The 13,252-nt window shown below is 45.8% G+C and overlaps 1 protein-coding gene across 1 annotated transcript in view; it reads right to left on the bottom strand.

The window, feature by feature from the left end:
* SerT (Serotonin transporter) overlaps positions 1-13,252 on the bottom strand; it is a 239,687-nt gene that overhangs the window by 219,380 nt on the left and 7,055 nt on the right. Inside the window, exon 2 of the mRNA XM_089567951.1 lies at positions 1,318-1,503. Coding sequence (XP_089424077.1) covers positions 1,318-1,503 — 186 coding nt within the window. The remainder of the gene's footprint in view (positions 1-1,317; positions 1,504-13,252) is intronic.

The following is a 13,252-nucleotide window of genomic DNA, read 5'->3' as shown; positions in this document are numbered from 1 at the left end:
TGTCTTTCATGGATTACACTCTATTGCATTAAGGGACCATCGATTATATTTCCTTCACATTGCTTGCCCTCCCAATGCCAATTTAATCTTCCGATTTCGACTGGAATCTCACTGACTACCGTTTTATCCCTGATACATTCTGCTCTCTTCCTATCTCTTAACGTCACCCCTAAAATTATCATCTTAGCAAATTACAGGGAAGAAGGTTTTAAGAGTGTGTCTCCTTTCTGGCATATGCAGAATACTATTGAATATGAACATGCATAATATACTGAACAACATTAGAATGTGTACAAAAAGTTGTTAATTTTACATATCTGAAGATAAAAGCAACAAGCCTAACCTGATCCGTTTGCTTAAAAGCGGGCAACTGCAGCCACCAGTTCAAACAGACATGCCTCTGTTCGCTGTTATAATTTCTTAACAAGCAAAATGTGCTTAGGCAGATCACAATTTATGAATGTGTACGTATACAGACAAATAAAATTTTGATTTGATTTGATATTAATGGAACGGCTTATTTCTTGCAAGGTGCGACGTTCCTTCCTCTGCGGCTCTAGACATGACGTCATGTGATTTTGGTTGCTCGACGAGCATGGCTTGGCCGGTGCTCTGGAGCTCTGCAGCACGTATCTCCGCTTGAAAATATAAGGCTATCTTGAAAAAAAAAAGCGTCGATAAATCCCCCAGGGTTTCTTTACTTTGAGTCCATAGAGGTACAGAGAAACAACATCAGTTTCTGCTTATTATTAGCTTAGAGGTAGGATTATGTCCACTGTCAAACGTGCCCAGAAGGGAACACTTCAGGTGCTCGGGTGGAACAGCAGTGACATGCAAGACTCTCGACTCTCGCAAGTTAGCACTACAAGGCAAAATGCTTCCAAATAAAACATATCCTGCTTTTAATGGCTGCACTTACTCAACTATGAACCGCATCGCAGCTCGGACTTAAAGTGCGCAACATTGATGTCGGCTACGTCGTACACTTCTTTTATAAGGCCGCAGCGGTGGCTCAGTGGTTATGGTGCTCGGCTGCTGACCCGAAAGACCCGGGTTCGATCCCGGCCGCGGCGGTAGAATTTCTTTGGAGGAGAAATTCTAGAGGCCCGTGTACTGTGCGATGTCAGTGCATGTTAAAGAACCCCAGGTGGTCGAAATTTCCGGAGCCCTTCACTACGGAGTCTCTCATAGCCTGAGTCGTTTTGGGACGTTAAACCCCACAAACCAAACCAAACCTTTATCCAAGTGACAGAGACGCGCGGAGTGCAGCAGCTGCATCGATGGCACAGCGCGTGCAGGAAGAGAGAGTGTGGATACCTTTGAAGATGGGGAATATGTTTTTCCAGATGGTGAGGCAGCCGCTCCGGTAATACTGGCCCATGGCCAGCTCCAGGTAGAAGAGGGGCAAGCCGCCGAACATCAGCATAACCGTGTACGGAATTAGGAACGCACCTGCGAGGAAAAATGAACATGGCGCCACTTGTTCTCTCCTCCACAAAATCGCTGTGCACGGAGAACGGTTTCTGCTATCGCTTGATAGTCATACCACCGCCTCTTGATATTGTTGCCGACAAGAATTAAAAGGAGCTCTTGCCACGCACCACAAATAGGGATATCCTTAACTTCAAATCGCAATACCTGTGGTATATCTTACACTACTACTTGAGATATCTCTCGAATATCTTCAACCACAAATCGGGATATCGCTAGGATATCTTCAACTAATAGGGTGTTGCGAGGTACGGGCTGTGGACTCGGTGAAGGCTAGGGAATGGGTCTTTCTTAAAAGAATATGACCCAAAAGAAAAGAGGGCCCCAGGCCCTTGGAAGGTACAGACTGGCTCCCCAAGCAGCTGCTCTCTTCCGCTGCTGGAGGAAGACTCTCCTCGTTGGCTCCTGTGCGTTCACTCTCCCTCGAACGCCGTGACCACGAGACGAAGCAGCGCGTTCACGGGAAGAAGCGTCCCTAGGCGCTGACGGTCGTGTTCTCGAACGCCGTGTCCCCGTGTTCGCGTCCCTCGGCTTTTACGTTCGCGTTTTCGAACGCCGAACATGAGACCCGCGTAGGCGACGAGGCCGGCACTCTGTGACGCCGAGTATGGGTCGGAACGCGACACAGCACAAACAGTTTCCGGATCTCTGGCCCACAGGCCAGCAGTGTCTTGCAACGTAACAAGGGGTATCTTTGGGATGTCTTAAACCACGAATCGGAATATCTGAGCGAAACTTACTCTCCCTTAACTGCTTAGGTGTTTAACAAAGGGCTCTGCATCCCATGCGTCGGTACTGCAACGGTCCCATGCAACGGTGTTGGTAATTTTCTTTTCACTGGACTACATTTGCGAGATCTTGTGGGTTGACCGAAAACATGTGCATTCACTGACATGAAAGTGTTCGCCACATGGGCTGATGCATAGCTGCTTCCATGGTTGTGCTGTTTGTGGTCTGCATTGGGTTGAGTGCACTCCGTGGTAAGGTACGAAGACGGAAATTTTCGTAGCTTTCCCGAAGTGTTACAGCGCTACACAGAATGGTACAGGTAATAGAAATTTCCGTGCTCGCTATGATACAGCTCATTAACTCATTCCATGGCGATGCGTGTCAAAATAAGCCTAAGTGTAAGTAGATTTCTCTAAGTTATGCCTTGTAGGTTAAAACGAAACTAGGATAGGGTGACTGGCAACCTTTATTGTAACGTGTTTAGCCCACCGGGTCTTTTTGTATGCTTATGAAACGCCCTGCATTACGCAGAATATTTCTGGCATGCCATACGAGGTGAGTACCGCTATGGACGGGCGGCCATGTAGAGTGACAAACTGTAATTGCTTAGCACAGGAGTCTTAAGGAATTTCTTACATAGGCGTTTCAATAGAAAACCGCGTAGTGATCAGGCGCGAGCGCATGCAAAACTTTTACTAGTCAGAATGCACGGCACCTATAGTATTACGCCAGTTTCTGCTATATGCTAAGCAGAGTCAGCCGATCAGGCAAACACCGGAGTCATTAAGGAGCTCTCCAGTCCAGTCTCACTGCTTGCTTGATAGCGGCGCTTGTTGCACTTTTGGTAGGTGCGATACAGCGTCCTTACATTTTTACGAATTGCGCTATCGGCCCCGTCCATGCAGATTATGCGCTTACAGTTACTTGCCTGGAAAAAAAACAACAACACTGTCTATTATTAAAAACCACCTGACGTCCACCAGTGAGTGTTCAATAAAAATGAAATCAATTTATTTACCTTAATCACAACAAATTCTTTATTGGCGCGAAGCCACAGTACATATATGGGCCTGCCAAAGTCAACAGAGGGCTTGTGGGGCAGTGCGCGGCAGCTTGGGTCAAGTCAGAGCATACGGCACTTTCATTTTACTTCGCAACGCAATTGGAGTGAAACTAAGGAATAAGCAGGAAGAAAAAGTAGAGAGAATGAAAGAAAAAGAAAAAATAAATACTGCACTCTTTATTTTAAATCAACCTTACAATTCTACGGTAACAGACTTCAACTCTTTCCGGCTGCTTAAAGAGAAAACATAATTTGGTAAGCCGTTCAGCGCACATGGCACATAGAAAGCACGGACATGTTAACCCTATCTTGTCCGTCCTCTGGGCAAAGTAAATCGGTCACGCTGACGAAATGCTCGAGCAGGAACATAGAGGAGATAGATTCCTTACTCCACAGATACTTGAGAATAACATTTTCATTAAACAACAACTTCAATGAAGACATGCTCGAGCACAATAAAAGACTGGGATTTGTTGGCGACTGGCACACCATACATCACAGCACGGACTATAAATTCCAGTAAGCAATCAACCTTGTAGCGCTAAAACACTGAGCAGATGTAAAAAATTACGAGGAACTTTAGCGGCTAAAGTGGTGAAAGGCGAAAGCCTGAGTGCTGCATTCTGCTACGCGATTGTTCACTTTACATTCTGGTGGTGCATAAATTAACTGCCAATTAATGACGCTTAATCTTTGAATTTAGGAGTGGAACGCGACAGCGTGTTGTAGCGCTGCCAGGCAGTCCACGGAACGCCACCACCCGTTCGGCGCGATGCGCTGCCCTTTCAATGCAACGCTTTTTGAGGAAAAATTCTACGCCTTGCTCGTCGGTAAATTGGTTTTTGAGGCAAGGAAATGTATCTGTCTCTCATATCTCGGTGGACACCTAAACCTCGCCGTAACGGGAAGGGAGGAAGATGGGAGTGAACGAAGACACCGTATTCACTAGACGCGCCTTTGTTCATTCTAAACCATCGAGCTGGCATGGCGAAGCGCCATCGAAACGTGCTCTTGGTCAAGAAAAAGCGCGCCCTGAAAGAAATCACATCGATAAAATAGAATGGGGGGGTATCTTATCGGCAGACACTGACCACATCAAAGAAGCCTTTAATGAATACTACCAGAGGCTTTCTTCATCGACTCCTGTAGACGCAGTAGCCTTTACGCATCAGTTCCTTGGTGCAATGCCACGGCTTGACGAAGAAAGCAAAACGAAAAAAAAAATGGAACTAGCAATAACTCACAGCGAGGTAGAGCACGCGATAGATCAGTTAAACCTAGGAAAATCACCAGGACCAGATGGATTCAGTGCGGCATTTTATAAAGAATTTAAGCACGAAATTGCCCCAGTGCTGTGTACAATTTTCAATGAAGCCTATGAAATAAACGTATTGCCTCCGTCTTTTGGGATCTCCCATACAGTGCTCATACCTAAAACGGATGATATAGAGAAATTACAATTGGTTACAGCTTATCGACCCATAGCACTCACTAGTGTGGACTACAAAATTTTTATGAAGGTACTGGCGCGAAGACTGCAGACAGTGATATCGGATATTGTTGGACCCCACCAGACATGTGGAATCAAAGGGCGCTCAATTTTTTCCAACATTCACAAAGCGCGCAGTGTGCTTGAAAGCTGTGACGACATCAATTGGCGAGTAGCGATGCTTCAGATTGATCTCGAAAAGGCATTTGATTGTGTTTCCCATGAAATTTTTGTTTACCGTTTTAGACCATGTGAACGTCGGTTCAGTTATCCGTAAGGGTGTAGCCCTGGCGTATCGAAACTGCACGACAAGACTGACTGTTAAGAAGAGTCTGGGGGCCCCCATTAGCGTGCAGCGTTCGGTGAGTCAGGGCTGCCCCCTCAGCCCTCTCTTGTTTTGTATTTACATCGAAACGCTGTGCATAAAAATCATTAATGGCTTTAGGTTGCAAGCAGCTGAAGTTAAGCTGCTGGCCTATGCAGATGACGTTGCAGTATTTACGGTTGATCAGGGGAGCATAAGTGAAGCTGTCGGGTGTGTACGCGCGTTCAGCGAAGTCACAGGTAGCGGGGTTAACTGGTCCAAGTGCCTTGGGCTCTGGCATGGATGGTGGCCATCCCACCCGGACCATTTCGCCAACGTACCGTGGGCGACGACCCCGGGCAAGTATTTGGGCGTTCCGCTCGATGCTTATCGCGATAGCGAGGAGTATTGGAAAGAGCAAACTAAAGACGCACGTCACCGAGCTGGGAAATGGAAAGGCACCAGCCTTTCAATTTTCGCCAGAGCTACAGTCTGCAATCTTTTTTTTTATTAGCAAACTCTGGTATGTGATGCAGGTTTTGCATTGCTCGCGTGTCAACGTTCAGAAGCTACACAGGATTTTTGCAGTTTTCATATGGGCGTCCGAATGGGAACGTTGTAGCAGAACGAACCTGTTCCGGCGGGTAAAAGACGGGGGGCTAGGGCTAGGGCACCTCTTTTTAAGGCAGCTGGTGAACGTTTTTTTTTTTTTCGCGACGTCACAGACCCGTTCTTGCGCACCGTGTGCCAAGTGAAGCTGCGGTGATTGCTTCCGGAGTTTGTGGTATCCACAGAAGAGCTCTCTGGTGGAACTTTTGGTTACTACAAAGAGATTGTAGCAAGCGTTCGGTTTCTTTCGGCACGTTTTTCCACCGATTATTTGTGGAAAAGTAAAAGGAAAAAGTTGTACAATGATCTTTCTTATATTGCTTTCCCAGAGCCCATGTACAGGGTCTTGCACAGTGGAGGCCCGGGAGGGGATGTTTTATAAAGGGTGAAGAAAATGCAGGTGCCACCAGGAGTAAAGACTTTCTTTTTTAAGTTACACACCGGGACGTTACCAGTTAAAAAGTTTCTAGAGGGAAAGGATTTATTTCTACCGTGGGGATCGAACTGCTTAATTTGTAAACAGCCTGAAACAATAGACAATGTTTTTTTGCATTGCTGGGAAGGGGTTTATTTTTGGGACGTGTTACAAAGGACCATAAAGAAAGAGCTACCACTTAACGCGCACGGAATTCGCTATTTAAGCACTGATAATGAGGATGGGGCACCTTTTGATCTCATAATGCTCTTGGGCCTCCACTGTATATGGCGCTCCAGAATGGCAGGCTACCATTGTGACAAAGACGCACGACCGGCCCGAATTTATTTTCGGGAAAGCATGGACTGGTTTCTTGCAATCCAAAAAGCAGCTGCGGAGCCTCCCGAGTGGCTCTCAAGACTAGAGCCGTTGTGTATGTTGCGGGAATTTTAAGCTGACGAAGCCAGTCTCGTGCTGGCTGACCACGACAGTGTCGTATGTATATAGCGTTCTGTGTATTTTTGTTGTGCAATGTCATGAGCCAAAGCCAGGCAATAAAGAAAAAAAAAAAGCTGGAATGGCGGAGTGGTAGCGTGCTCGTCTCGCACTCCGGAGGCCGGGGTTCGATTCCCGAGCTCGGCCAATTTCCTACTCAGTTTTATTGATTTATCTGGTCTGACTGGAAAGGTTATTTAGGCTGATTGGTTAAGTAAGTGCCACTAACTTGGACCATCACTATACGATCCCTTTAATTGGTTGCATGGTTAGTAGGCACAGTACAATTGGCCCCGTTTGAAATTAGCGCACTGTGACGTCACGACCGTTTCGACCAATTGAAAAGCGTGACATTTCTGTCGACAACTTCTGATTACAACGATGAGGCATTAAAGGCTTCCGCCTTAAAAAAAATGAAAATTCATATCGCAGCACACTCTACATGAGTGCATGTGCTATAATTTTTCATATGTAAATTGGGCATAATGCTTTATTAGCGCATGCAAGCTATTTTGCGCAACCTTTCCCAAACGTTATCCAAATGACTGTTCCTGGACATGATGGAATCCAGATGAACACCAAACCTGAAAGGTATGGAATAGGAGAGCAGGCACATATGCTACACTGAAGATAATGAAGAAACACTGGAATTGGGAGAGGAACTACTTGCAGGGGCGCGTGAGAACAATTCTAGTTTTATCTTGGTTAATAGAAATTAAGTTATTATAGTGCCAACTAATGACATTTACCTCGCCAATTTGTAACTCAGCCACGGCCTGATCGTAATTGCTATGACGGGATACTAAAAGCGCGTCATCTGCGTACTGAAAGATCCGGCTACGAAGAATAGCCTTACTAAGGTCGTTAACAAACATGTTGTATGAATGTATTTATGAACATGTTTGCAGAAAAGCGGTTGACAAAGGCATTTGATCCTTAGCAAGTGGCTAGTTCGGACCCATGCAATGGGTGCACGAAAGAACGTACCTATGCGCGAGTAAAAAACAAGTGAAAAATGTGGACTCTTTTACTTGTGTAAAAAATACGTAGGTCGAACAAAATTAGCACTGAAATAGAATAATAACTGACAAGCAAATATCTTGTCAAGATCAATAGAAATAACTAGTCATATTTCTCTGCCAGCATATGTTAACAGTTGCCTGTTGTATAAGTTGTGAACGGCCGGAATGGAAAAAATTTGTAGTTATCTTAGAAGCCACTGCAGACTATATGCAATACGTATTGCCTCTTTTTCGAAATAACGCAGGAAAACAATGTAGCAGCTGTGCTGGAGGGGCTTTCAGAAGATGACTTCAATTGGTTCAGCTGTGAACATTGCGCTGCCTTGCACACTGTCAGTGTTCACTGCCTGCGCTTTGAACAAGTGGGAAGCCGGCGGATTCCGCAGCAATTTTCTGGTCTTCCAAATGCGACAGCGACCTCCTCGCGTGAGCAAGAGCGAACACCACCCTGTGCCCTCCTCGAGTCCACTGCCGTCTCACTGCAAGTCGGAAGGATTGTTAGCCATTATGTGTCGACCCTTATACCTTGACTCCAGTTTATTAATTTTTAATCTCTTATCTTCTGTAGAAACATAAAATAATTGGAGAGTTGGTTAAGAATCGTATTCGTTCACTGCCACGAAATAAATAATTAAATCATTCGTTTAATCGTTTTATTCAGTCATCGCTATTTTGTTATTCCATAATGAATTATTTCGCACATGAGAGAAGTCTGTATAGCAAGGAATTTAAAAACAAGAATTGATATTTTTTTTAAAGTGCTTCCAAGGGAAAGAAAGCGTAGCAGGGGGTAGAAGAAAGTTAGATGGGCGGATTAGATTAAGAAGTTTGCGGGGATACGGAGGCCGCAACTGGCAAAGGACAGGCTTAATTGGAGAGACATGGGAGTGGCCATTGCCCTGCAGTGGGCGTAGTCAGGATGATGATGATGATAACCAAAAACAAAAATAAACAACTTTATGAGCAATCAGACCTATCAAGGACGTACCATGTTACATTAACTAATTACTCGGATACGCAGCTGGAGCAAGGGGTTAAGGATGTTCAATATTAGTGGACGATAATTTGCTCCGGGATTAGGCCTTACGTCGACAAATATGTACCCTCAAAAGATGTTTATAACCGATGTTCTATAGCATTTCATATCAAGGAAGTTGAAAATCAAAGGTTTTTGATTGCTCCACAAGTTGGTGAAGCCGCGCTTTAACGAATTCAGGTAATCATGACTACGCCTGCTGCAGGAAAAAAAGCCTCTCCCATTTATGTGCAACTAACCCTGTCCTTCGCCAGCTGCAGCCACCTTATCCAAGCAAACTTCTTAATCTCATACGCCCACCTAACGTTCTGCAGCCCCCTCCTACTGGGCGTTCCTTCTCCTGGAATCCAGTCAGTTACACTTAGCGACTGTCCGTTGCTTTGCATTCGCATTACGAGCCCTGCCCAAGACGATTTCTTCTTCATTTCGATTAGTATGCCATTACATGATGTACAAATCGGGCATCATGCATGAATGGGTCACCAAGCATTTAGCTAAATATACAGGTAAGCTTCACTAGCAGCCGTCAAGAGTTCCGACACACTGATCCTAAAATTTTCAGAACAGGCAAAACTGAGTAATTTTCACGGGAAAACAAAGACCAGTGGTGCATTCCATGCAACACCGTGTCAGATGCACTGTTTCCGTCTTGCGACTGCAGGTGTTGCCCACACCCTTGAATTAAGTCGCTCCGCATGCGACGCAATGATAGGCTGAAGAAAGCAACTCCCCGACTAATGAGAGCGAGATTATTAACAGGCCCACGCCTCACGAATAACGTGAACAAAATAGGTTTCCATGCGGAGATCTAATTGGCGGTCAACTTTTGCCTTGAAGTGCAAAGAACAGAAAAAGCTTTTAACACGACAGCGTTAGAGAGAATGATCGAAAGAAAAGCGTTGGGCGTTGTCACATTGCCTCTGTCTTGTGCAATATTTTTATCTTATTTTGGTCCCTCTTTACACGATCACTTTAGTGATTTTAGCATTGACATTTACGCGATCATTTTAATAATTTTAACAATAGCAAAGTCCTTAAAGTTTTTCGTTTTATGGACTTGTTTTTAATTGCTTTAAACAAACTCTGCCCCATTTCTAATGAGCGAGCACTACAATGTGTTCTTGATGATTTTAAACTTCATGTAAAAGGGCTCAATTTTACTTACGAACTTCCAGAGGAAGGGATTCTTCAGTTTTTAGACATGAAGCTTATGTTCAGGGAAAGACACGTATGCTGGGCGTATTCACCCCGAGCACAAAAAGAGCTCTTGCCGTACGACTCCTGTCATTCTAAAATAGTAAAGAGAGGCATCGCCACTGCCTGCCTAGATTTGGCGCTGAGGAAGTCGTGTGTCCATGAGATGCAGGCAAGTTTTGAGCATCAATTGGATAAGCTGATTTCAGCTGGCTTCCCTGGGTTGGTCGTCATGGCAGTCGCGGAAACGCTCCTCAACAAAAGGAATCCCGGTAAGCGCACGTTTGCTGCAAAAACCTTGGATGGTGATCAAAAGCCGGAACTGGTACCGTAAAGCAGATCTTGCATCGCAGTTTCCCCATATTTCTTAAGAGAAACGTATACAACAGTTGTTTGATACGGGTACTGACCTATGGTGGAAAACGCAAAGGCGAAAGATAAGGTTTCAGCCTAAGGTAAGGAAAACGTGGTGAGCTATGGGCAGAAAAATGATAGGCGTAGGTTAAAAGCCGGAAAGGTATCCCACAACCTGAAAAAGGTGGCTAATTGGTTAGGCGCGCCGATGGCCTTTTCAGCCCCTAAGAAACTCGCTCAGCTGAGCCGCCGCATTACTTGCGAAGATGGAAAAAGGGGCTGTCAAAAAAACCATGAAAAGCGTTTTGTGCAGTGCGCTATGAACGTCGTGTACAGATTCCCCTGTCATGTGGCAAAGTGTACATCGGCCAGACAGGGCGCTGTATAAACGATCGACTCCGGGAACATGCAAATATATCTACTATAAGGAACGTACTAATGTGGTTGACCACTGCATTGCTTGCACCAGCTGTGAGCCGCGTTTCCTTAGCTTTTCAATCCTTGGCAGAAGTGCTCAAAAAACAGCCCTTGAAACCTGGGAAGCTTTCCTTATCAGGAAAGGGGGACAGGACTGCGTTAGTGACACGTTTATCATTGTGTGTAATGCCGAGATAAATTTCCTATCGCGTCTTATATGGTTTCCTATGTAATTCCAAGATCCGCGGTAGGTAGCTCTGGCGCAGGCCAGACGCGTATTTATATGCCTCGTTCTCGCTTCAATAAAGATGTTGTCAGTATCGCCCGTGTTCGTCTTGTCTTTCTGCCGTCCCGTCTTTTGCGCTAAAGTGTGCCTGTGAACTCTGTCGCCCCGTGTTTTGCGCTAAGATATGCCTGTGTTGTCACAGTAATTGAGGATTCTAGTTGGGAATCGAACTCATCACCACTGGGTTTCGAGTACGACATGCTACCCTACGCCACTAAAACAAAATGGATTTGACGTATTTGAAGGAAGACCCTGCGTGACCAGTGGTGTATCCCATGGTCTAGTCTTCTTACTGCATGTATGCTAATGAGTGTGTGTAGTTAGAAAGAGAGGTTTCCTAAAAGAAGCAGTAAATAAAATTAACACTGTTGCTTCATGAACTTAAGGCGGAGCTTGAGTGCCCGCTAATTTGTAACATAGAATATGCTTTTCAAAGGTTCATTATCCTTAAGTTCATGCTACAAATCACTATTACAGAACGAACCACCGTGGTGGTTCAGTGGTCATGGTACTCGGCTTCTCACCCGAATGACACGGGTTCGATCCCGGCCGGGGGGTGCCATTTTCATGAAGGCAAAATGCTGGAGGCCCCTGCACTGCGCGTTGCCAGAGCACGCTGAAGAACCCCTGGCGGTTGAAGTTACACGGAGCCCTACACTACGGCGCCCCTCCTAACCTGAGGCGCTCTTAGACGTGAAACACCATAAGCCAAACCAAGCTAATACAGAACTCTGCAAGTGAGCAGGGGATAAAGCACACTTTGCATCCTTCCAAAGGTTGCATCTTTAATCAGGCGTGAAAAAGCAGTTAATGTTTAGGGCCTCCCAGCCATATAATATTATTTTTTAATGAAGCTTAACTGCAATGGCATTATGCAAACACAGTCATGGGTAGGGATGAAAGGAGGCGATAGGAATGACAGTGTCACCGTTTTATCAAAACGCAAAAACTACTTCTAATCATGGTTAAAATCGCGGAAGACATACGATAGTATGTTAAGAAAAGATATACGCAACGAAACAGAAGTTGGGATGATTTTTATAATAAGAACAAAGCAAGGTTAGAGTCCAACATGAACTGGTGGGCGAGTTGGTCTGACATATCTAGTGAAGCAGCGCTACGGCACAAGGCCAAAGGGGAGAAAGGGACGAACACAGCGCTGACACACAGCGAATCAGCGCTGTGTTCGTCCCTTTCTCCCCCTTGGCCCTGTGCGGTACCGCTGCTTCACTAGATACACTAGAAAAGTTAGAGTAAACCGCATTCTGGCATGCCAAAACAACGCTGGAGCGTAAACTGGTTGGATTGCGACCACCGAACATCTATTTTTAGCCCGCATTTCTACGTACCGTGTGCGACCCCCTTTTGCCACTATTACAGTAGCAGTTATCTTCGCGAAGGAAAGACTAGGTTTAGTAGAATGTAAACTTGGGTCACTGACCACGTCAAAAAAGGGGTTACTTACGTCTTGGAAGCGCTACGGGTTCCTTGTTCACAATCACAGTTTCATTGTGAACAAGGAACCCGCAGCGGTTCCAAAACGTCAACTAACCCCCTTTTTGACGTGTTCAGCGACCCAAGTTTACATTCTACTATGCCACTACCTGACCAGACGGGATTCCGTCAAACTCTGGATTACAAAGACTGCGTTTGTGCACGTTGGCGTCCTCCGTAATACTCGCACACAAAACGCAATTTTAGCAGATTGTGACCTACGTTCTGCTTCAGCGATCCGCTTACGTCTACGCTGTGGCAATTATGCTACCGCAGCTGGCCCTTGGGAGCCACTGCGCATGCGCATCTGGCGGCTTTCAACGACACGCATGCGCAAATGGCTCGCCACGAGAGCGCTGGAGGGAGCCAAGTGCTAGAGTTGCACCTGGGTAGTCGGCTGCTCCGCAACGAATATGTACATATTCTGTCATTCTGGCGACGCCATAGTCTCCAGGCGAAAAGCGTTGCAAGCATTGCGGGGAAAGCAGTCGAGCAACTTATTCTCACTGAGAAACATAAGCGGGAAAGAGATGTGACATTCACTTTCAGGCTCATGGCCGAAACAACTAGAAATGAACGGTCTCAGCGTCCTGGCCGGATGGCTCTGTCGGCCAGTGCTGGCCCTGTTGCCGTGGTGTGCTGTGACTACAGCACAGTGTGGTGCATTTTTACCGCCCCACCGTGTACAGTAGTTACTGCAAGCACAGACACAAATACTAGGAAGAAAGAGGGAAAAAGGCTGACATCACCCGCGGTGTTGAGCGCCTGGGTAGCCTCCTACCTGTCTTACAAATTCTCCGCACGACATTTCTGTCACGCAAGGAGGGCTAAAATCAATGTGGAACCTATCATGC

This window comes from Amblyomma mixtum, chromosome 2 (assembly GCF_055824585.1).
Source record: "Amblyomma mixtum isolate Tamu chromosome 2, ASM5582458v1, whole genome shotgun sequence".
NCBI classification, from domain to species: domain Eukaryota; kingdom Metazoa; phylum Arthropoda; class Arachnida; order Ixodida; family Ixodidae; genus Amblyomma; species Amblyomma mixtum.
This window is presented reverse-complemented; position numbering and strand designations above follow the sequence as displayed.